Raw genomic sequence first — 23442 nt, forward strand, 5'->3', positions numbered from 1 at the left:
CCGTTTCGACAATGTTGACTGCAAACAAGTCATTGATAAGCGACGGGCAGATTAGACACATAGCCATAATTTTAAACATAGATTAGGCGTTTTTAACGCTAACATTGAAGTGGATGATGGCATTCAACGGGGTAAATCAATGTTAATCAAAGGCACTGAAAGTGTTAACACCCTCCTAGTGAGTTGTTTATTAAGCATTACATCACGCGACGGAGTGTGTTATAGGAATTAGATCATGCCTAGGGGTGGTGGTTGTTAGGCCCGACGCACAGCAGGGGATCCTCCCCTCGGGGATAAATAAAGGTTTTCAATCAATTAATTAATTCAATTAATTAGACCCCACCCTAGGCGTGATCTAATTCCTATAACACACGACTTCAAGTGATGTAATGTATCTTATACAATAACCCAATTCACCCAACCTTATTATTATTATTATAAACACACAGTAATTGAAGCATAATGGAGATTTATTCAAAAACAGAAAAAGTAGATCCCAAAACAGAAAACGTAGATCCAATGGAAGTCATGATTGATTGATTGATTGATTGAAGATTTTATTAACATATATGACATACATGACATACAGATAGACAGTACTGCTACATCTATACATTTATGACATACCAGATTTACAAATACAGTACTCTTTTTGTAGGGTGATTATGGTTTATTTACATAGATGGTAACATTCCCGGTTATAGTGCAGTTTGTGAAAAAAGTATCTGTTGTTATTTTGCCTCTTAGCTGGAACAGAATTCTCAGAACCTTTTGTAGGGTGATTATGGTTTATTTACATTGAGGTTCTGGGGTCACGTGCAGTGTGTTATACGAAATAACAACCGGTGTTGTGCCGAATTCGGACTCCCTGCCAGAATCCGACTCCCCCTCGTGTGGACGCACATTTACTCTATCAGCCTACCCAGCATGTAATACGTTCTTTGTTAGAACTCAACTCGTTATTATTGGCACATACACTCTATCATATGTCTGTCATAAAACGATAAAGCGGACAGAAATACGCGGACATTTTTATTATATTTAAAAGGCTTTGACATTGTAAAACGAAATAAAAGTCATAGGAACACCCACACGATATTGTGCTACTACCTGTATCCAGAGCAGCATTAGGTGCCATGTATGCTTTTCATTCATTTAAGACACATTTATTGCAAGGGTTTTGTATACACATAAACTCAACAAATAACCTCTGTTCTCCTTGCAATGCATTTTTTTATTATTTCTTATACAGTAGGACGGGGGAAGAACACTATATCGTGGGTGTTCCTATGACTTGTATTCTGCTTACAGTTTCAAAACTCCACTTATTTCGTTTTACAATGTCAAAGCCTTTTAAATATAATCAAAACGTTCCCGTATTTCTGCAATCTATGCGCCAATAATAACGAGTTGAGTTCTAACAAAGAACGTATTACATGCTGGGTAGGCTGATAGTGTATGCACGTTTATACAACGGCATGCAAATTTCTCGATTCTGATTGGCTGAAACAGTCATTTTACACGTCTTTATTGGCAACAATTCCACGCTGCTGGCCCAGGACCCGCCCACAACCGAACCACATCACATCACTCCGCCGGATCACAAGAAGGTGGACAATAATCTTTACAAATGGATATGTTGATAGCGACTAAACGACTAAATATCGAGCGATTCTGTCACAGTGAATGTCTTAGTCGTTTAAACAATGTTGGATGATGTAATTGATGGGTCTTGAATCATTCTGTAACAAAAGAAAAATCGCGGATTGATTGATTAATTAAAAAAAAAAATCAATTTCTTTTCCTTTCGACTGTCAGCGCTCGCTCTAGTCTCCACCCACCGCCACCCCCCCCCCACACACACACACGCACACACGCACACACACACACACACACACACTCTGCCTGCAACGCGGGGGATAGTCAGACTGAGAGAGAGAGCTGGGTGCTGCGCTGTTCTAAGTGAGCATGGCCTATTGAGTTGATTGATTGATTGATTGATTGCTAATTTTATTACTGTACGCTTGGTTTCCAACTGGTTAAGTTTAGGCCCTCTACAGTAGGTTTAAAAAAACAAATAAAAAAATAGGGTGAAGAAAACGTTTTTTTCCTATAGGGCAAAGAAAACTTTTTAATTTGTTTTACCTACCTTCTATAGAAGCATCCAAGAATGAAGTTCTATGGAAAGTAGGTCTGCATTCCCTTAACAATTGTGTGTATTGAGCCGTACTGTATTGTACCCATTCTGCATCTGGTAATACAATTTTCAATCAATCATTCCAATAATACACAGTTGGATGTGTTAGTTGGTTGGATGCACTTCAAGCTGCTTCCACATGAGGCAACTTCTCTCAATCATTCCAATAATACACAGTTGGATGTGTTAGTTGGTTGGATGCACTTCAAGCTGCTTCCACATGGAGGCAAATTGTCTTTTTTGTAGTTGTGGGAACTACTTTTTCTGGCGGATGGTTTTTTCAATAAATCTTCGATTAATGTGTGTTTATTGTATAGAAATAAGGTTGGATTAATGTGGCAGTTGTATAAAAGCTTTACACCACTTGCAGTCGTGATTTGTGAACAATAAACCATGCCTAGGGGGGTCTAACGACCCTCGGCTGCGCCTCGTGCCTAACAACCACCCCTAGGCATGGTTTATTGTTCACAAACCACTCCTGCGCGTGATGTAATGCTTAATTACCCGAGGGGGAGTCGGATTCTGGCAGGGAGTCCGAATTCGGCACAACACCGGCACCCGAGACAGAGAGCACTGTCAGCCAGTGGCCACTCCCCTCAGAACCCCCCCGCGATTTATATTTTGTTTTACAATGAGTCATGACAAACCAATTACATAATCCAACATTGTGTAAACAACTAACATATTCCAGGTGACTTTATCTTTTTTGATAATGTCCGCCATCTTGGTTTCATTCATATAAACAATGAACAGCGGAGTGATTCGGAAAAAAAATTATTCGGTTGTGGGCGGGTTCTGGGGTCACGTGGAGTGTGTTATACGAAATAACAACCGGCAACTTCACTGTTTCAGCCAATCAGAATCAAGAAATTTGCATGCCATTGTATAATCACTATTAACACCCTCCTAGTGACTTGATTATCACTATTAACACCCTCCTAGTGAGTTGATTATCACTAGTGATGCACGATATATCGGCCGCCGATATAATATCGGCCCATATGGCCGTTTTTTTACACATCGGTATCGGTCCGATATCATTTTTTTCTTTTTTTTTTTAAATCTTTTTTTTTAATCTTTTTTTTTTTTTTTTTTTTAACATGTTTTGGCCTTAAAGTTTCAAAATATGTCATTTCTGAAAATAAGTTACAAAAGTAAAAAAAAATAAATAAATGCGTTTTGGAAAATAGCTCTTTATTTGATTATCATAAAAAAGTGTTTTCTATACAAAGATATCGACATCGGTAAATATCGGTATCGGCCAGAACAGCAATTTTAATATCGGTTATCGTATCGGCCACAATTTTCACATCTGTGCATCACTAATTATCACTATTAACACTTTCAGTGCCGGCCATTAACGTTGATTAATGTCCTTGGATGCCAGCATCCACTTCAATGATGGCGTTAAAAATGCATAATCTATGTTTAAAATTATGGCTGCGTCTAATCTGCCCGTCGCTTATCAATGACTTGTTTGCAGTCAACATTGTCGAAACGGATTGTTTTTTAATCGGTTCATATCCTTTTTATAGCATTTCGAAAAGCTATAGTTTTCTCGAAAATTTCAGGAAAATAGAAAGATTCCGTCATAAACGGCATTTATTGGAATATTCTCGAATACACTAGACACGTTGTCATTTGTCGCCCTATTTATGAATCGTTTTCAAATAAACGCTAGATTATCAATAGTATATGTGTACTTATGCACGCTATAGAAGCGAGCTGAGAAATCGATTCTCTTATTTCCTCAACAGCACACACACACACACACACATATACACATACGGGACACGCTGTTATCTCAGTGAAAACAGCTCAGATTATCTGAAAACTGGTAACATAGACTCCTTACCTTAGATCAGATGTTCTCCAAAAAGATTATTCCAATTCCTGATCGCCATTCCAAATATCGATTGCGTTTATTGATTGATTATTGGCTGCTGTAAATATATATTCCAGGCTGCTTTCCATCTCGCGATCACTTCCCTCTTCATCAGACGGCTCGCCAGCATAGTGGAGCCGGTAGGCTCCCCCCCACAGATCCACCAGTGTAATCGAATGGCCTGCAGTTACACAGGGATAGACGATAGGGGGCGGTATTTTCCCATCGGAGCTCCTAGAGGGGCTGCTGTACCAACGGGAGACTCGGTTGATGAAATATGAATTCAGATTGCTAATTGTTTAACCTTTATTTAGCCAGGGTAGGTTCGCTGAGCACAGATGCTCTTTTTCAGCTACGCCCTGCTTCACATTCACACAGTTCCATTCATACCTGGGAGCTGCCCAGTACAACCACAGTCTGACACCATTGGCCACTGAGCAACTCCACTGGAGCAGTTGGGGGTTGGGGGTTAACGACATAACACGTCACCGGCACTCAAAGTGTTAACACCCTCCTAGTGAGTTGATTATCACTGTTAACACCCTCCTGTTAACACCCTCCTAGTGAGTTGATTATCACTGTTAACACCCTCCTAGTGAGTTGATTATCACTATTAACACCCTCCTAGTGAGTTGATTATCACTATTAACACCCTCCTAGTGAGTTGATTATTACTGTTAACACCCTCCTAGTGAGTTGATTTATCACTTATTATTACTATTAACACCCTTGTGGTGGAACCGGAGAGGTTAATTATGCGTGTGATGAAATCATCTTGGTTGATACAAATGTATATAAAACATGGTAAATCGATTACAAGTTTGTTTAGTAGTATCGGTAGAGGACTTTACTTTCTCTGGCCAGGAGAATTGGGTCAAGCTCCCTGACTTTCTTGTCAGTTCACCTTATAAACGTATCTGAGACAAAGGAAGGGATTGATCAGGTGGGGGATGAGGGGTACAGGAAGGGGGAGGGAGGTGTTAACAAACGGCCATGAAAGGAATTTTCCACTCCCTCCTAGTGAGTTACACTGGAGATTATTACTATTAACAACACCCACCAAAGGGTTCCGTCTAGCTTTTTAGAGAACTCGCCCTACAAAAGTCGGAGAGGTAGGTAACAAAAACGATGTTGAATATCACTCACCCAAACGGGATGTCCGTGATCTTTCACTTGTCTACTTTCTGGGTGGTGACGGGTGCTACAACTCCTATATACGAATAAACCTGTAGACACAGTTAAAGACGAGTCACCCCATCATCTCAGCGTAAACAAGATCAAAGACGACCTCGACTTCTTCCTGTTCCCGCTTACTTAGTCTTAACTAATCAATCAGAGCGTACTCAATCAGGGTGTGGATGAGTGCTTCCCTGCCCGCAATGATTCACTCAAAAACTGTTAGATTCAGGGGGCGGCTGGGTGCCGCAGCGGACATTGCGCTCGTCACCAACGCAAGAGACACCGGGTTCGAATCCGGCTATCGCCGTTGCCTCCGGCTTGGGCCGGTCGTCATACTAACTCAATTGGCAGAGTTAGCGGGTGGAAGTTGATGGGTGGTAAACTGGACGTTGTGGACAGCGACTACTACAGGTCGGTTGGGGACGCCTGCACAGCAGAGACAGGAAATGGCGGGGGTAGTGTGAGCCTCCCACACGTTACACCTCGCCAATGAGAGTCCGCGCTGGCAGGTGAAAAGATGCGACAGGCTGCCTCCTCGTGTATCGGAGGGCACACGTGATGCAAGGCTTCTATCCTCCCTACAACCGGCCAGTGGGGGCCATATGCGAGCAACGTTCAAGACAGGGGAGGGGAGGGGAGAATTGGCACAGCGGCATTGGGATGGGAGAAAAATTGAAAAAGAGGAGGAAAAAGTGGATAAAAAAAACGTTCGATTGTCAACAGGCTCATCCTGCAGTGTCCTGTTCAGCCTCTGAGCTCTGACAGCAGGTTATGATGCCTACAGGCCTGTGGGTCATTACTCTTACTCTACTGCTGCTTTGAACTGACACCATGTATCGTATTCTATAAAAGTTTGCAAATCACTTAATTTAAATGTCAGTTTTTAGTCTGACCAGTTCTCAATGTAAGTTTACTTAACAACAGCAGGCCACAGGCTCACCAACAATATACTTTACTCTTATAAGATATTCCTTTATTGATCCCCTCAGGGAAATTAGAGAATTAGACTAAGTCAACTGTCAATTGACAAATGACAAATAGGAGCGCCAATCTGGAATCCGTTAGTTCCGAGCCCTGGTAGATGGGAGATGTGGCGGCGCCTGTCACCAACCAGAAAGTGGACAAGATTATGGCCATCTGTTTGGGTAATCTTTTCCGTTATAGACCTCTGCGACCTTCGCAGGGTGAATTCTCATTAAAGCTAGACGGGATCCTTTGAGAGAAGATGTAAGTGTCCTGTATCAGGGCTAAATTAGTCTGGATGTGTACTTCTGCCTGAGCTGAAGAGTGTGTGTGTCTGTCTGTGTATGTATGTGTGTGTGTGTGTGTGTGTGAGAGAGAGAGAGAGCTGGTACTAGGGTAAGTTTTGACAGTATAGTTTTCCAGTACAAATTACAATGTCATATGACATCTTTATTAACACTTTGATTGCCAGGCTTAAATTCATAATTTACCATCATTCGCCAGCCCTATTTAATATGGAGAAGTTCCCCTTCTTTGCAGGGCTATAACTTTTTAAATTGTATTGCTAAATTGACATTACTATGGCCCATTCAAAGTCCTATATCTATTGTTCAGGGTGTAGCAACGTTATACTTTTTCATTCACATATTCATACTAAAATACGGTCTAAAGTATAAGTATGTTTTTATCGTTTTCTGAAGCTTTCTCCAGAACGTGATTTATAGCCCCAAATGCATTATATTGATGATGAAATACAGTTTGATAGGAATCTGCGCGAGATAAAAAAATTCAAATGGACATGCTTCTAGAAGTTACTACTGATCATTTGATGTTGACCGGATGGGGGGGGGGGGGGGGGGGGGGGTCGTTTATAATTCCGTGGCCAACGTTATATGATTCATCTAGTGTGGGTGATATGATCATTAGAGCAGTTGGTATCGAACACGGTAAAAAATAACGTTGAATCTTACCGTAGCTTCCTCATAGCGTTGGGTGATGAGCGTGGAACAGAAATTTTCCTATTATGGGATATAGAAATATGCGATCCATTTCCAGGTTGTATAATAGTTAGTGCTGTCAAACGATTAAAATATTTAACTCGATTAATCGCATGATTGTCCATAGTTAACTCGCGATTAATCGCAAATTAATCGCATTTTTTTTTTTTTTTTTTACCTTAAACAGATCTTTTTCAAGTTCCAAGTTTTAATACTCTTATCAACATGCGAGTCAACAAATGCTTGCTTTGTGCAGCCATTTAACACAAAAGGATGACCCTCATGCATTGCAAATTTGCATCAAATTCAAAACAGAGTGATGCACAAAATAACTTAAAAGAAAATAATAATTTAAAACAATGAATAAAGTGTGCATGAAATAATAGGGGAAAGAAAACGTTAGGAACTTGTTACATTCACACACACAAGGGCTGATTAATCACACACCCCCCTCTCTCCCTCACACACATACTCTCCCTCACACACACACTCTCCCAGCTCTTTTTCTCTTTTGCCCCTTCCTCATCTCTCTCACCCCCCTCTCTCTCTATATCTCACACACACACACACACACACACACATACACACACACACACACACACACACACACACACACACACACACACACACACACACACACACACACACACACACACACACACACACACACACACACACACACACACACACACACTTCAGAAACAAACATAGTATCAATGAGAGCATCAATAATACACCTGAGTGAAGTCTAGTAAAATTTTTTTTTTTTTTTTTTTTTTAGTTAATCTTGAGTTAAAAAAATTAGTGGCATTAATAGAATCGGGAGTTAACGCGATATTAACGCGATATATTTGACAGCCTTAATAATAGTATATACGTCCAAATCATGTTGTTTATCGAGTTATTTGCAACCGATCGATGTCCAGTGTATCAAGATGGAGTCCCGCTAACGATAGCAAGTGCCCGGACGAAATATGGGAGAGCACCACTTCCGGCGCATCACTTCCTGTTTGGGCGATCCGCCGATCGGCCACCAGATGGCGCTCTTGAACCGTTGGAGAGTTGAGAGGGGATCAACAGTATATCTCAAGTGTCCGGGGGAGAAATATGATTTCGATCACAGATTTTTGTATATCAAAAAGCAGGGTAGCCGGACCAGCACTCACAGGTTCAATGTTTTTTAATGGCAGCCTGAATAAAAAGCAGACATGTTTCGGACCGAAACATGTCTGCTTTTTATTCAGGCTGCAATTAAAAAACATTGAACCTGTGAGTGCTGGTCCGGCTACCCTGCTTTTTGATATACTGAACTTTATGGGATTACAGCACCCAGTGTGAGAACTTGTGAGCGCGGTCTAACTTGACTATATTGATCACAGATTTTTGAAATATTGATATCAAAGACGTGGTCCAGCGTCTTTGGCAGAATAAGCATGGCGGGGAAAGACGTGTCCCAGCGTTTTTGCCGATTAAAGTGTTAAAGATTGTCTATTTTATTTTACTTTGTAATATTGCTGCAAGGAATCCTTTTTTGATTAACTTAGAAATATGTATATATACTGTATATATATTTTTACGATATATATTGTGGACAACGTTTTAGTGAGAATCCATACCTTTACATGGATCGTTGAGGGTATACCTTCATATTCGGTGTACCTTCTAGCCCTAGCCGCTACTATCAGATCAACTAAGAGTTAATATGTTGCCTCGATGGTTAATTTATTTCCCTGTTTTTCCGTACAGCGGATGTCGCCGCTGACGGGTTGAAGCGACCCTGCACCCCAGAGAAGACGAAAGGAAAGGAGCAAGGAGGCACCGCGGCAGGAGAAGGAGTGAAGGAGGAGGTGAAGCCGTCCGTGGAGGTGAAGGAGGAGGAGGGCAAAGTGGAGGCCAAGCCCGGCAAAGAGAAGAGCAACACCCGGCCCATGGAAGTCCTCGGAGGGGGCAAACTGGCCGGGGAGAAGTACTCCCCTAAGGTACGTCCAGAGAGACGTCGTTTCACGTTTAACTTTGAGGCGATGCAGGGGAAATATTCACAAGAGTTGTCTCATTTCACGCTACCTGCTTTTAGTATGGAAAATCCAATCGATGTTCAACCCTATTAGAATGCTATTAGAGTGGTGTGATACGATATCGAACAAAAGTGTAATTTTCAATGAACAATCTCAAATATTCCATAAATCATTTTGTTAGAAATCCGGCTATGAATTTATAATAAAAAATAAAGAAAACGTGTATATATATTGTTAAGCCTTTCAATACCACACTACAAAGGGTTAACCCTTTCACTACCACACTACCAAACTCAGCAAGACCGACGGCTTCTCAGTTACAGTGGGTGACAATATTGTCACAAGGAAAGATGAAATTACCTACCTGGGTTCCATCCTAGAGGCTAATCTCTCCTGTGACAAAATGGCATCCAATGTAATAAAAAAAGTCAACCAACGAACTCGATTCTTGTACCGGATCTCCTCTCTGGTAAACAAGAATACCCTGAAGACTCTGGCAGGAGCACTCATTCAGGGGTACTACGACTATGCTTGCACCTCATGGTACCAAAGCACCTCAAAGGCGCTAAAAACAAAATTACAAACATCTCAAAACAAACTGGTCAGACTACTGCTTGACCTTACTCCTAGAACCCACCTCACCCCTGCCCACTTTGACAACCTAGGATGGCTTAGAGTAGACGACAGAGTACAGCAACTTGCAATGGGCCTGGTCTACAAGATACACTACACGACCAAGGTACCCATGTACATGTCAAAATACTTCCCAAAGGTCAGTGAATACCACGATCACAACACCAGAGGGAGCTCCACAAATCATGTTAAACCCAGATTCGGCTCAAATAAGGGACTAAACACGTTTCGCAATTATGCCACATCAATGTGGAACGCCCTACCCAAAGCTGTAAAGGAATGTGGATCACTACCCACTTTCAAAACCTCTCTCAAGGGACACCTATGGGAGACTGCAATTCAACACTGGCCCCTGTAAATATCCTAACCCAACCCCCTCCAATGTACAGTCATTTACCTAGTATGGTTTTGTCAATAGTCCAATGTACAATTTTGTTTGTTTGTACAGTGTCCCCCCCCCCCCCTCAATGTACAGTTTTGCCAATGTACAGTCATTTACCTAGTATGGTTTTGTCAATAGTCCAATGTACAATTTTGTTTGTTTGTACTGTGTCTCCCCCCCCCCCCCTCAATGTACAGTTTTGCTTGTTTATACAGTGTGCCCCCCCCCCCCCCCCCCCCCAACCACCTCCAATGTAGATTACCCAGTATGGTTGTCAATATCCCAGTGTACCCAACCCCCCCCACCCAACCTCCTCCAATGTACAGTTTCTACGTCAAATGTATATACTCCCTTTTCCTGACTCCTTCTGTATCACAAACAGTACTGTATTTGCAAATCTGGTATGTCATAAATGTATAGATGTAGCAGTACTGACTATCTGTATGTCATGTATGTCATATATGTCCTGATGAATTGAAAATGGGGGACCCTGATGTAAACAAGACGAAAGTCTTTCTCTGGTCTGCATCCCCTTAACAATTGTGTGTATTGAGCTGTACTGTATTGTACCCATTCTGCAATCTGTTAATAAAGTTTTCAATCAATCAATCAAACAGAAGGTCCTTTCACTACCACACTACAGAAGGTTAACCCTTTCACTACCACATTACAGAAGGTTAACCCTTCTGTAGCGTGGTAGTGAAAGGGCTCATTTAGACAGCAAAGTAGTGTGTTCACAATGAGCACAGGGGTTCATCGGGTTCCCGGTTCGATTCCCGCTTCTCCCGGGCAGCATGTCAAACTGTCGTTGAGCAAGACACTTAATCCCTAACTGCTCCAGATGAGCAGGTTGGCACCTTGCATGGTTGCCTCCGCCGTTTGTGTGTGAGTGAATGGGTAAAAATGTGAGGAACAAATTGTAAAGGGCTTGAATAAAAGCGCTATATAAATGCACCATCTATTTATTTATTTTTAGATAGGCAATCAAGGATAAATATGGATACATTGCCCAGCTCTAATTGACAATGTATCCTATCCACTCCTTTATCATCATCAATCTTTCATAAAAAAATGTAATGATTGTTTCACTAACCTTTGTGTTCTCTTCGTGTACATTGACACCTAGAAGACGCTGGTAGAGTTACTATATCATTTGTATCCCCCCCTCCAATCATCTGATATCCTAACACAATGTAACAGGGATATTGATCTCCTTTCATGTATTTGTTTGTACAGGAACTGCTTGCTCTGCTCAAATGTGTGGAGGCGGACATCTCCAGTTACGAAGTGTTTCTAAAGGAGGAGGTGGAGAAGAGGAAGAAATATAAGGCGGGTTTATTTTCTTCATACGAGTCTCACTGTGATTCACTGTTTTATTATTAATTAATGTTTTGTTTTGTTTTGATCAGATTGATGATCAGAGGAGGACCCACAATTATGACGAGTTCATCTGCACCTTCATATCAATGCTGGCCCAAGAAGGTAAAGCTGTCTTTCACCTAAAAGCCCTCTGCCTCCTTCTTCTCTGTCCCTCCACCCACACAACCACCACCACCATCACCACTAACATAACTACCACCATCACCACTACTATCACCACTAATATCACTAACACCACCATCACCACCACCATCACCACTACTATCACCACCACTATTGCTACCATCACCACTACTATCACCACTAATATCACTAACACCACCACCACCATCACCACTACTACCACCACCACTATCACTACCACCACCATCACCACTAACATCACTACCACCACCACCATCACCACTACTATCACCACAACTACCACTACTATCACTACTACCACCACTACCGCCACTATCACCACTATCACCACTACCACCACTATCACCACTACCACCACTATCACCACCTCAACTTCTTCCACCACCACTACCACTACAACCACCACTATCACCACACCCACCACTACCACTAATACCACCAGTACCACTACCACCACCACAAGCACCATCACCATTACCAAAAGAAAGAAAGAAAGAAAATATACAGAAATGACTAAGCATATTATTGGAGTTACTCATTATTATTTATTTGTTATGGATTTAAAAGCTGTCTCATTTAAACCATGTTATCTATTGCTCATCACTAGGTATGTTGGCGAGTCTCGTGGAGCAGAACATTTCAGTGCGACGGCGCCAAGGAGTAAGTATCGGACGTCTCCACAAACAGAGGAAACCTGATCGCAGGAAACGCTCAAGACCCTACAAAGGCAAGCGCCAGTGATCACAAAAAACAAGGACCCTACAAAGCCGAGCGCCAGTGATCACGAAAAACAAGGACCCTACAAAGCCGAGCGCCAGTGATCACGAAAAACACTACAAAGCCGAGCGCCAGTGATCACAAAATAAAGACCCTACAAATCCAATCACCAGTGATCATGAAATAAAGACCCTACAAATCCGATCACCAGTGATCATGAAATAAAGACCCTACAAAGTCAAGCGCCAGTGATCATGAAATAAAGACTCTACAAAGCCAAGCGCGAGTGATCATGAAAAACAAAGACTCTACAAAACCAAGCGCCAGTGATCATGAAAAACAAAGACCCTACAAATCCAATCACCAGTGATCATGAAATAAAGACCCTACAAAGCCAAGCGCCAGTGATCATGCAAAACAAAGACTCTACAAAGCCAAGCGCCAGTGATCACAAAACAACGTTTTACAGTAAGTGCTCGTTGGTCTCGTGGCACCAAGCGGTCGCAGCAGAGAGAGGGGAGCAGGAGAAGAATGAAATAAGGAAAGAAATTCCTGCAACTCCTGAGACTGAAAGAACTTCTGTCGTACTTAAGTCTGTTGTACTGAAGCGGTCATGTCTTTGCTCATTTGGCCGTTTCTTTTATGGTGTACGTATAATTTCTGTCTATGTAAATCTGCCTTTGTTTGCCACTACTAGTTTGTAAATGTTAACAAGGGGGCATTTCACAGATAACACATGTAAATACTCTTTTGTCTTCACCTTGGGAGTAATTTAATCTCCCTGAAAATGTTTTGCTATGGTCATGAATTGGTTAGCTATTTGGTTCTGAAATGCTTTTACTGTGATTTGAATTCCTATAAAATTATATTGGGCCTTCAATATACATAAAACAACCAATTTCAACGATCTTTTCCACGACTGTATGCCTCGATAATGTTTTAGGCGATATATTTTTATTCCTCTATGTCCGTTTCATTGAGCTGTAAGTAATACAATGGATTGTTTCGGCTGTTTTCACAAGCTCACCTCCTCTCAACCAAAATGTGCTGTGCAAGAATGCAGTTTGGGATATATCAGCTTTGCTTGCCCTTTTTTTTTTTTTTTTTTTTTTTTATATAAATATATATATATGTGCTCCTGTCACCAGGAACCCCCTCTCCAAGCCAGGGTGTTCCATGGCTGTTTTGTTTATGCTGTATGTATGGCTCGGGGTGTATATCTCTGTTGAAGCCGTGTAAATGAATGACAAGTTCTCGTGTTACTTTTGTACCTGAAATCGATCTCAAAATTGATATTATTTGGGTACTTGTTATTTGTGTGTTTTGTACATATGTACCTGTTGTTTCTTTGTTCTAGCCAAACGTATTGCAATAAACTCATCAAAAACACGTCATGAGTTGTGTGTCGATCAGAGGTGCGTATCGGGATGACGTTCTACGACGACCTCGGCTAGTTTGAATCATGGTCTGTGTTTTATGTCTGCCTCAACAGATCAGATTTGGATCACAGGCTCCTCTAGTGCTAGAATGTGTTTAGAATGGCTAGACTAGTTTTTATTATCAGGGAGATTTAAGCTGCGGTCTGTTGTAGTACCAGCCAGTGTCCACCAGGGAGAGCATTGACTGATGAGTGCTACCAGCAAGCAATTAAGCATTACATCACGCGCAGGAGTGTGTTATTATGATTATTAGCCACTGTTCGCTATGCTGGAAAAAGGCCTTATGTCATAAACGAATGTGTTTTGGAACCTCACAAATGTGATGCATCTGTAGGAAAGATGAAATTACCTACCTGGGTTCCATCCTAGAGGCTAATCTTTCCTGTGACAAAATGGCATCCAATGTAATAAAAAAAAGTCAATCAACGAACTCGATTATTGTACCGGATCTCCTCTCTGGTAAACAAGAATACCCTGAAGACTCTGGCAGGAGCACTCATTCAAGGGTACTACTACTACGACTATGATTGCACCTCATGGTACCAAAGCACCTCAAAGGCACTAAAAACCAAATTACAAACATCTCAAAACAAACTAGTCAGACTACTGCTTGACCTGACTCCTAGAACCAACCTCACCCCTGCACACTTTGCCAACCTAGGATGGCTTAGAGTAGACGACAGAGTACAGCAACTTGCAATGGGCCTTGTCTACAAGATACACTACACGACCAAGGTACCCATGTACATGTCAAAATACTTCCCAAAGGTCAGTGAATACCACGATCACAACACCAGAGGGAGCTCCACAAATCATGTAAAACCCAGATTCGGCTCAAACAAGGGACTAAACACGTTTCGCAATTATGCCACATCAATGTGGAACGCCCTACCCAAAGCTGTAAAGAAATGTGAATCACTACCCACCTTCAAAAACACTCTCAAAGAACACCCCCCCCACCTCCAATGTACAGCCCCACCCAACCCCACCCCACCTACCCAACCTCCTCCAATGTACAGTTTCTATGTCAAATGTATGTCAGTATTCCAATGTACAGTGTGTGTCCCCCCTACCCAACCCCCCCCCCCCCCACCTCCAATGTACAGCCCCACCCCACCTACCCAACCTCCTCCAATGCACAGTTTCTATTTTTTCTGAATTTTTTTAGTATCACAAACAGTACTGTGTTTGAAAATCTGGTATGTCATAAATGTATAGATGTAGCAGTACTGTCTATCTGTATGTCGTGTATGTCATATGATGAATTGAAAATGGGGGACCCTGATGGAAACAAGACGAAAGTCTTTCTCAGGTCTGCATCCTCTTAACAATTGTATGTATTGAGCTGTACTGTACTGTACCCATTCTGCAATCTGTTAATAAACTTTTCAATCAATCAATCAATCAATCAATCAATGTAACATGTTTCTACCGTTTATGTCCTCAAATTAGCATTTTCTGTTATGAAATACAATACTCAAGACTGTAATGTGATATGAAATACAATACTCAGAATGTAACGTTTCTGCTATGAAATACAATACTCAGAATGTAACGTTTCTGCTATAAAATACAATACTCAGAATGTAATGTTTCTGCTATGAAATGCAATACTCTTGACTGTACATTTTCTGCTATGAAATACAATACTCAGAGACATGGCCTTTTGTAAACCAAGTTGTTCTATGTACAAGTGTATTAATTGACACAATTGTTTTTCATGGTCTTATCAAAACTACTATATTATTGGCCCTCGATGCCATGCCCTTCTAGCCTCTGTTTCATGAAGTTGTATGCAGCTGGACACAGAGCCGTATACGTTCGAATGGGCCTATTGATTGGTTGATTGATTGATTGAAAACTCACTGTATTAACAGATTGCAGAATGGGTACAAATTACAGTACAGCTCAATACAAACAACTGCTAAGAGGATGAAGACCAGAAAAGGGTCCTCCATTTTCAATTCATCAAGACATTTTAGACTTAGAGAGAGACATACAAATATACGTACTATATAAGAAAGAGAGCATAGCTCTTAATTCACTAGTGGTTTGACGTTGTTATAGATGGCGTCATGATGGGACACAGTATTGAGCAAGTGCATGGCAGAAAGGAACCCTGTGGAACACATAAACATCCGGCATTATTTTCAATCCACAGAGTCACGTTTTGACTGGAATACTAGTAAAATAATCTGGTCGCTCCTGAAATTAAAGTGTCATTCTTTATATTAATATAAATTGTATCTTTGTCCGGCACTGATATGACCACATAGTATTGATTTAATTTAAGATGGGCTTTTTTTGTATTGACGTCATATAGACGGTAAACCCATATTAAATACTGGCAAGTTACTGAGTCACTACTCAAGCAAATAGCCTAGAAATCAGACAGAAAATTCGACAGCGGCGTGCACGCGCGCGTCGAAATACTCGCTCCCACCCCTTTTGCGTCAGCGCGCGCGCTCCGTGTGGGATGCTGAATTGTAGGTGATGATGGCGGAAGGGGAACAGCGTTGAGTGTTGGATCCGAGTTTTTATCACAACTGTAGAAACCGTCTACAACGTCGTTTCTCTCCATCGAAACGCGTCCTTAAGACGATGGGGAACGAGGCCAGTCTCGAGGGAGAGGGGCCGCCGGGACAGCCTGGTTCCGCCGCTCCTGCAGCAGGGGCTCCGGCTACCATTTCAGCACCACCGGACCCTGGACAGCTCCTCAAGCCCAGCAATGGTGCGCCAGCGGGAGGAACGGGGGCTGGACCCGGGCCGGGGATTAACAGGTAGCCACGATACTAGGACCATTTCCCGGCAAAACTGTGGAAATAAAATCGACGAGCGTTTCGCGGAAGCATAGTCGGCTATTTACCTGATCTATTCGTTGTACTAGGGAGGACCATTCGATTGTATGGCCATAAATAGGCTAGGAGTGGGGTGCTTAATTATTTATTTCAATATCATTGTCAAGGCGCAAATTCCATTCACCACGCTTACAGTTTGTAGCCATGTAATGTATAGGCTGTATTTATGTGGACAAATAGGCCTATTATCTATTTCTACGCTCGCTCTTTAGTCTTTACGGTGCCCGTGCCGTCTTGTTTAGTTATCATGAATGGGCAAAAAGCGCGTCGCTTCTCCAGCTCCGGTGTGGGAAATGCCAAACGAAGGAAACTGTTCATTCATTCAACTCAACTGAATCTCAGAAATATAGATACTATTCAAATAGCTACAGGCACCGTAGCCTGTCAAGATTGAGTGAACGACGGTGTGAAGCGTGTTCTTCTGTCGCTCTATTTTGTCGGCTGCATTTTCCTGCCATGGTTTAGAATCACTCTGAGTCTCAACCCATTCGAGGGCAAGATGGGCTACATGCCAATTTATAAACACACAGGGAATTCTGAATGATCACCTGCAGTCTATGGTGTGTAGTATTTGCATCCGGATGGGAGTGGTCTTCTTCCACGACATGACAACGCTCCCAGCCACAGCGCACCAGTGGTCAGTGAATGAATGAGCCATGGAAACGTTGTAAAACATACTATAGGAGCCTATATACCTACATTGCTGTATCGGTCTGCGGATCTCAAGCTAACCGAAGAGACGCTGGACTAAACACCCCAGATTCTGGGCTGACGCCCGAGACAGTCTTTTGATGAATGACGAATAGAACACCAAAAAGATAGAATATCTCGTCTCGTGGTCGTGGCTTACACCTAACACCTCCTCCCCCATTGGAACGTCAGACAGTGTACTGTATTATACTTTAAACGGCAATGACCAATCACGATACCTTTTCACCCATTTATTTCCTTTATTTGTCAGAGAGCTGTATGTTTGACTGTCTGTGTGACAAAGTAGTATGACGGATAATATAGGATATTATAGTTTATAATATTAATTCTAAAGGAAATGGTCCTTTATTTTGTATATATATATTATTGTAATCTGACTAATCAATCACATGTAGGCCCTCACTTGCGAGCTGGCGGTCTTAACATATATGCCGGTGCCGGTGTCAATATATACCTTGATATATCGCCAGTATGCTGTAAGTATATATTTAATGATAAATAGATTTAAAAAAAAATAGTATAAACCAGTAGCAACATCTGTAACATAAACTGACAACCTATAGGAGCTACAGTAGGCCTATATGTTTATAAATCAATATGTGTTGTTATCCCCAAAATATTTTTTTAAATGAACACATCTGTTCAAGATAAGGATGCTCTCGTAGAGTAGCTCATCATCTATTTAAAAAAAATCACACCATAATTTACACCATATAGTTTATTGATACACAGAGAGTCCATCATCGTAGAGAAAATGCATTTAGACCCGGTGACGTCGAGGACGGCGGCGGTTATGTTGTGTGTAAATTATAAATGCTTCAGTCTGGAAATAGATCGTGTTCTTCAGGCCTGCATGATCTGCAGATACAGACCAGGATCACGGAGTCAGAGGTCCCACATGGTCCCTGTTCCCTGCATTCTGTGTTACATGTCTCATTGAGGTGACCCCAGCCCCCACCCCGCCCCCAAGGCATTCCATGAGGTTGGGGGATGAGGGTGTGTGGTGAGAGAGGGAGAGAGAGAGAGAGAGAGAATTTTAGATGACAGATAACATAAAATGATTGATAGAGTGCAAGCTCTCTGCTATCATCCAATACTGAGATGTGGGTGTGACCCAAATCCAGAGAGAGAGAGAGATAGAGAGAGGGAGAGAGAGAGAGAGAGAGAGCGAGAGAGAGAGAGAGCGAGAGAGCGAGAGAGAGAGAGAGAGAGAGAGAGAGAGAGAGAGAGAGAGAGAGAGAGAGATTATTCTAGATATAGGAGACTTTTTATGAATCCATCAATAAGAACTAGCCTATATAAGTCCATAGCAGAGACGTAGGCGGTGCTCAGCTCAGCTGAGTTGCTAAAAATAGCAAGGTTCTCTTTGGATTCCAAGGCTTGGTTGTTAAAAAAAAGGAAAAAGCAAGCTGGTACTCAAAAAAAAAAAGAGAAAAAAAAGAAAAAGAGGTACTCAGGCATTTTGAACACATTCGTAAATAAGGGTGCCGTGGTGGTTTGGTGTTTTGGGGAACCAACTACCCTTTTGTTTTTTGTTTTGAACATATAGACATTTTCAAACCTTACAACATAAACATTCTAAATTTGCCCAATCTTTCTTTCTTACGGAAATACACCCAAGCTGCTCCCCTACGGCAATGTAATTCTCCAGAAAAGGGCCGTCAGTCTGTCTTATGATTTTGAGATGACGAGTGATGTATTCAAACCTCATTATCTAAAGATTGTCAACTGTGAACTGATGTGTGAATTCACCACGAAAGACACAGGGAGAAGTTCTGTTACGTTTGATGTCAGATATCACATGTACATTACAAATGTCATGGATAACTGTAAGTAGCCTATATACAGTAGCTGTTCAAAGATTCTCAAAACAGACTTAAATCGTTCTTCGCCTGAAGAGGCCAAATATGAAGGGTAGGGGAGGGGAGGGGGTGGGGGGGTAGCCTCCTTATTCTGCCGTAGCCTTATTCAGAAGAGAAGTCCATAGCAGAACTAGTCTCATCCAGTTAGAACCTGATTTGTTCAGAACAATTGAAGAACAATTTGTAAACCCAGAACTGGCAACCACAAGGCTAATGGAGAAAGCTAGGCTACTAGAAATCAGCTATTATTCATCAGAATTGCTTTGTTTGTCACTGACCAGCAGCATTATACCTCACTCTGTTAGTTGGTTGGTTGGTCCACAAAAGTGTCCCTACCCTCTAGCAGCCACCGTTTTCACCCTAGGCTCGTATTTGACCTGGAGGTGTGTGCAGCTGTTGTGGATTCACACTTGTTAAAAATGAAAGGAAGTCTAGGCACTCGATTCTAAGAGCATAAACTATTTTGACTAATTAGTCTATATAATACTGTTATTATAGTGCCATTATGAAGACTCTATTTGGGCTAAGCTCAGTCGCACTACTCGGAATGTTATTTTAAAACCTATATTTAATTATTCTATCTGTTCATTAATCACATCCAAATATTCATATGTTAAGCTCTAGGGTCCCCCAATTGGTCCCCTACTGTTCTCATAATAAATCGTCCAATACAGACCGTATTAACCCTTTCACCCTTTCACTGCTTTACTATCACACAACCACGGCGACCGTCGGTTGTGTGATAGTAAAGGGTTAACCTTCTGTCGTGTGGCAGTGGAAGGGTTAACTGGCTGTTGTGTGGCAGTGAAAGGGTTAACCTTCTGTGAATTGTCGCAGTGAAAGGGTTAACCATTTTGGTAGTGCGGCAGACAGTGAAAGGGTTAATTAATGTTGTGTTTCTTTTTCAAATGTAAGCCAAGAGTAAAGACCTGAACCCTATCAAAACAGCAGTCAAAGTGTATATTTTCAGCACTAAGTTTGTTTATAGATGTTTTAAAAATATGCGAGGAAATGACTAAATCCAGATTTAACACTGCCATTTGAAAGAGTAGATTTGGCCCTATACACAGATGTATGGCCATAATAAGGTAATTTATAGGCCTGATATTCTATATTCTATATTCAAATGCATTATAATTCAAATAGCATGTGTCCGGATAGCAGAATTCAGTACTGTATCTACAAATCCGTCTGTTTAATCATCTTCCCATTATTCATTTGCTTAGATTTTTTTGTACACTTCTCAAGAAGGTGCTGAATGAGCTCAGTGAGCGAAATCTGATGACCCGCAATGTTAGCATGGTGTTATTCAGTGTCAAAGATGCAAAGAAAAATTATAATTTATATTCTCCTTTGTTTCATTACGATTTACTCAAGCATAGTAACAGACACAATATTTCTGACACTGGGAATACATTCCCTGAGGTGCATAGATGTTCCTAGATACTGCAAACACATTCCTAGAACATGCAAATTGACCTTATAGAAGTGGAGCAATCTTCCATTTACTTGGGCATGTACTTTTAGGCGGATTTTCTGAAAATAGGGCTAGGGCTTAACAAAGCACTATTTATGACAATATGACAGCATGGAGGCTATAAGTTATAAAGCTTCACAGCCCAGAAAATAAATTAATGACCACCCATGAAGAAGGATACTGACTTAATTTTCAACCCAGTACATTCAAGCAGGCTATGCAGCTTTTAAAGGTTACTCAGTCTCACCTTTCATTACTTTCTCTACACATCACTTCTCCTCCTTTTGATAGCATTTTCATTCACCCATTCTTTTCATTTAAATCTAGATTCAATAGGAGAGTGCTGAAAGTTGGAACTGTCACTTTTGGTATTTGTTACTTCAGCTAGAATAGCACACCGGTAGTTCAGATGTTGCAACATCTCAGGTAGTGTGGAATAATGATCCCCTCCCCCCTCAAACAATCTCCCAGTCATGTCCTCTATGACTATATAGATCAGCACTTCCCTTGTCTCAAGGAGGCCGTTTATGAGACCCCACGGCCAGGGGTTTCACCGGCTCTCTCAAGCCAAGCTAAATAAACCTTGTTAACTACGTTTACACTTGTCTGAGTACATCCTTACTCATGTTGTATTCCTCTACAGCAGTGAACCCACTGACAACGTGAAGCAGATCTGCTACTACACATTTCTCTACCCCCCCCCCCCCCCCCCTGATGTCAGAAGTGCTTTGAGCAAAATCCCAATTCATCTCCAACATGTAATGTGCTACATTTTTATTCTTTATTTTTTTTTATGGTAGCATAGCAACAGTTGCAACCATATAGGTGCCAGTCGTCCCCTTTTTCAAGCTGGGCACAGCGTAGGCATTCCTCCTGTATTCAAATCCTCCAGTCTCATCACTGCCTCATCTCTTTTTCTTCACAAAAAAACCATCCTGATTTATTTTGCACAATAATCTCACACGCATCCACAAACTCTAAACTGCTTTGCACACATTCATTTATTTTGACAGTTATTGAGAGTAAATTAGTTTGAATGTGGCCACCGGTGATGTCATCGGGGACATCCTTGCATTGTGTTAATTATGATGACGATGAAAAAATAGCAACACCTTGTCTTATAGAGAATGCTACCTTATCATTTAATTGAGCTGTAATTAACACGACACAAGGATTCAATGTCCCTGATGATGACATCACCGGTGGCCACATTCAAACTAATTTACTCTCAATGACTGTCAAACTAAATTAATGTGTGCAAAACGGTTTAGAGTTTTAGAGTGTGTGAGATTATATTATGCAAAATAAACCAGCATTGTTTTATTTGCTGAAATGCCTCTTTTTCATCCACTTTTTTCTCCTCCTGTTTTTCTGTATTTTTCCTCCCATCCAATTTAGTCGTTATGCCAATTCCTCCCTCCCCTTCCTGGTCGTTGCGTGCATGTGCCCCCCACTGGTCGGTCTAGGGAGCCCTGAAGTCTATCACATGCTTCCTCCAATACATAGGAGACAGCCAGCAGCCTCTTTTCACCTGACAGCGCGGACTCTCATTGGTGAAGTGTAACGCGTAGGAGGTCACACTACCTTCACCATTTCCCTCCCTCGCTGTGCAGGTGCCCTGACCGACCTGTAGGAGTCGCTGTTTACAACGACCAGATTACCACCCACCGGCTTCCCTCCTGCTGACTCTGCCAATTGTGTCTGTATGACGGCCGGCCAAGCCGGAGGCACCGCTGACAGCCGGATTCGATACCAGTGTCTCTGCGGTGGTAGACAGACGCTTAGTCCGCTGTGCTACCCGGCTGCCCGGTGAAATGCCGCTTTAAGACATAACAACAGTCACCCCCATCAACTAACTCAATGTCTTCTATACCGTCGTAATCCGTGTAACCCTTGAACTTTCAAATTGAATCTCACCACACCTTCTACTGAGTCCTTGTTTTTCCCTTCTAGTGTCGGAGAGAGGGAGGGCCTGGTGTAAATCTATGACAGAGTCATTTCAGGGGTGTGAGGTTTTCTGCTGTCTGTGAAGAGAGGAGGGAAGAGATCGGGGGGGGGGGGGTTGTGGGGCTAAGATCTTCACTGAATCCACCGTCAGTTCACTGACCGCCTTGAAAGAAAACTGCCTGGCTGTCCATTTCCCTCTGCATATGGGTATTAAATGTGCATTTTGAACATTAGCTTTTGAACAAGCATAATTCCCGCATGCGAGTGGGCCTGGAGGAGGATCTGAAGCCTGTGCACATCACTGCTGTTGCCCTCGGATGCGTAGGAGGGTTGAGTGGGATTGTGTCCGACGTGGGGCCAAGGTATTTCTTTGTGTTGTGATATTATAGCTTTATGTTGGCATACTGTAGGTAAAAAGGGGTGTCCGCACTGAGGCAGAGTGTAACCTATTTGTAAGGTATTGGGTCTACTGTGTTAGAGTACAACCAGATAGAGTTTGGTTCTGAAGGCTGGAATGTTAGAGTATAACTAGATAGAGTTTGGTTCAGAAGGCTGGAATGTTACTACTCCATTGAAGTGGAATGGTCGTAGCCAGGGGAGTGCGCTGCACGTTGGGTGGGCATCACGTTACTTTTGTGTTTGTTTTCTTTCTTTC

The 23442-nt window shown here is 41.9% G+C and overlaps 1 protein-coding gene across 3 annotated transcripts in view; it reads left to right on the top strand.

The window, feature by feature from the left end:
• The window catches only part of bap1 (BRCA1 associated deubiquitinase 1), a 53430-nt gene extending 39557 nt beyond the window's left edge, over positions 1–13873 (top strand). For all 3 annotated transcript variants that reach the window (XM_084316010.1, XM_084316008.1, XM_084316009.1), the window contains exons 14-17: positions 8969–9201; positions 11489–11581; positions 11662–11734; positions 12384–13873. In XM_084316010.1, coding sequence (XP_084172136.1) covers positions 8969–9201; positions 11489–11581; positions 11662–11734; positions 12384–12517 — 533 coding nt within the window. In that variant the 3' untranslated portion in view covers positions 12518–13873. The remainder of the gene's footprint in view (positions 1–8968; positions 9202–11488; positions 11582–11661; positions 11735–12383) is intronic.
• Positions 13874–23442: the final 9569 nt, after the last annotated feature.

Source organism: Notolepis coatsorum, assembly GCF_963971535.1.
Source record: "Notolepis coatsorum genome assembly, chromosome: 6".
In the NCBI taxonomy this organism is placed as follows: Eukaryota; Metazoa; Chordata; class Actinopteri; order Aulopiformes; family Paralepididae; genus Notolepis; species Notolepis coatsorum.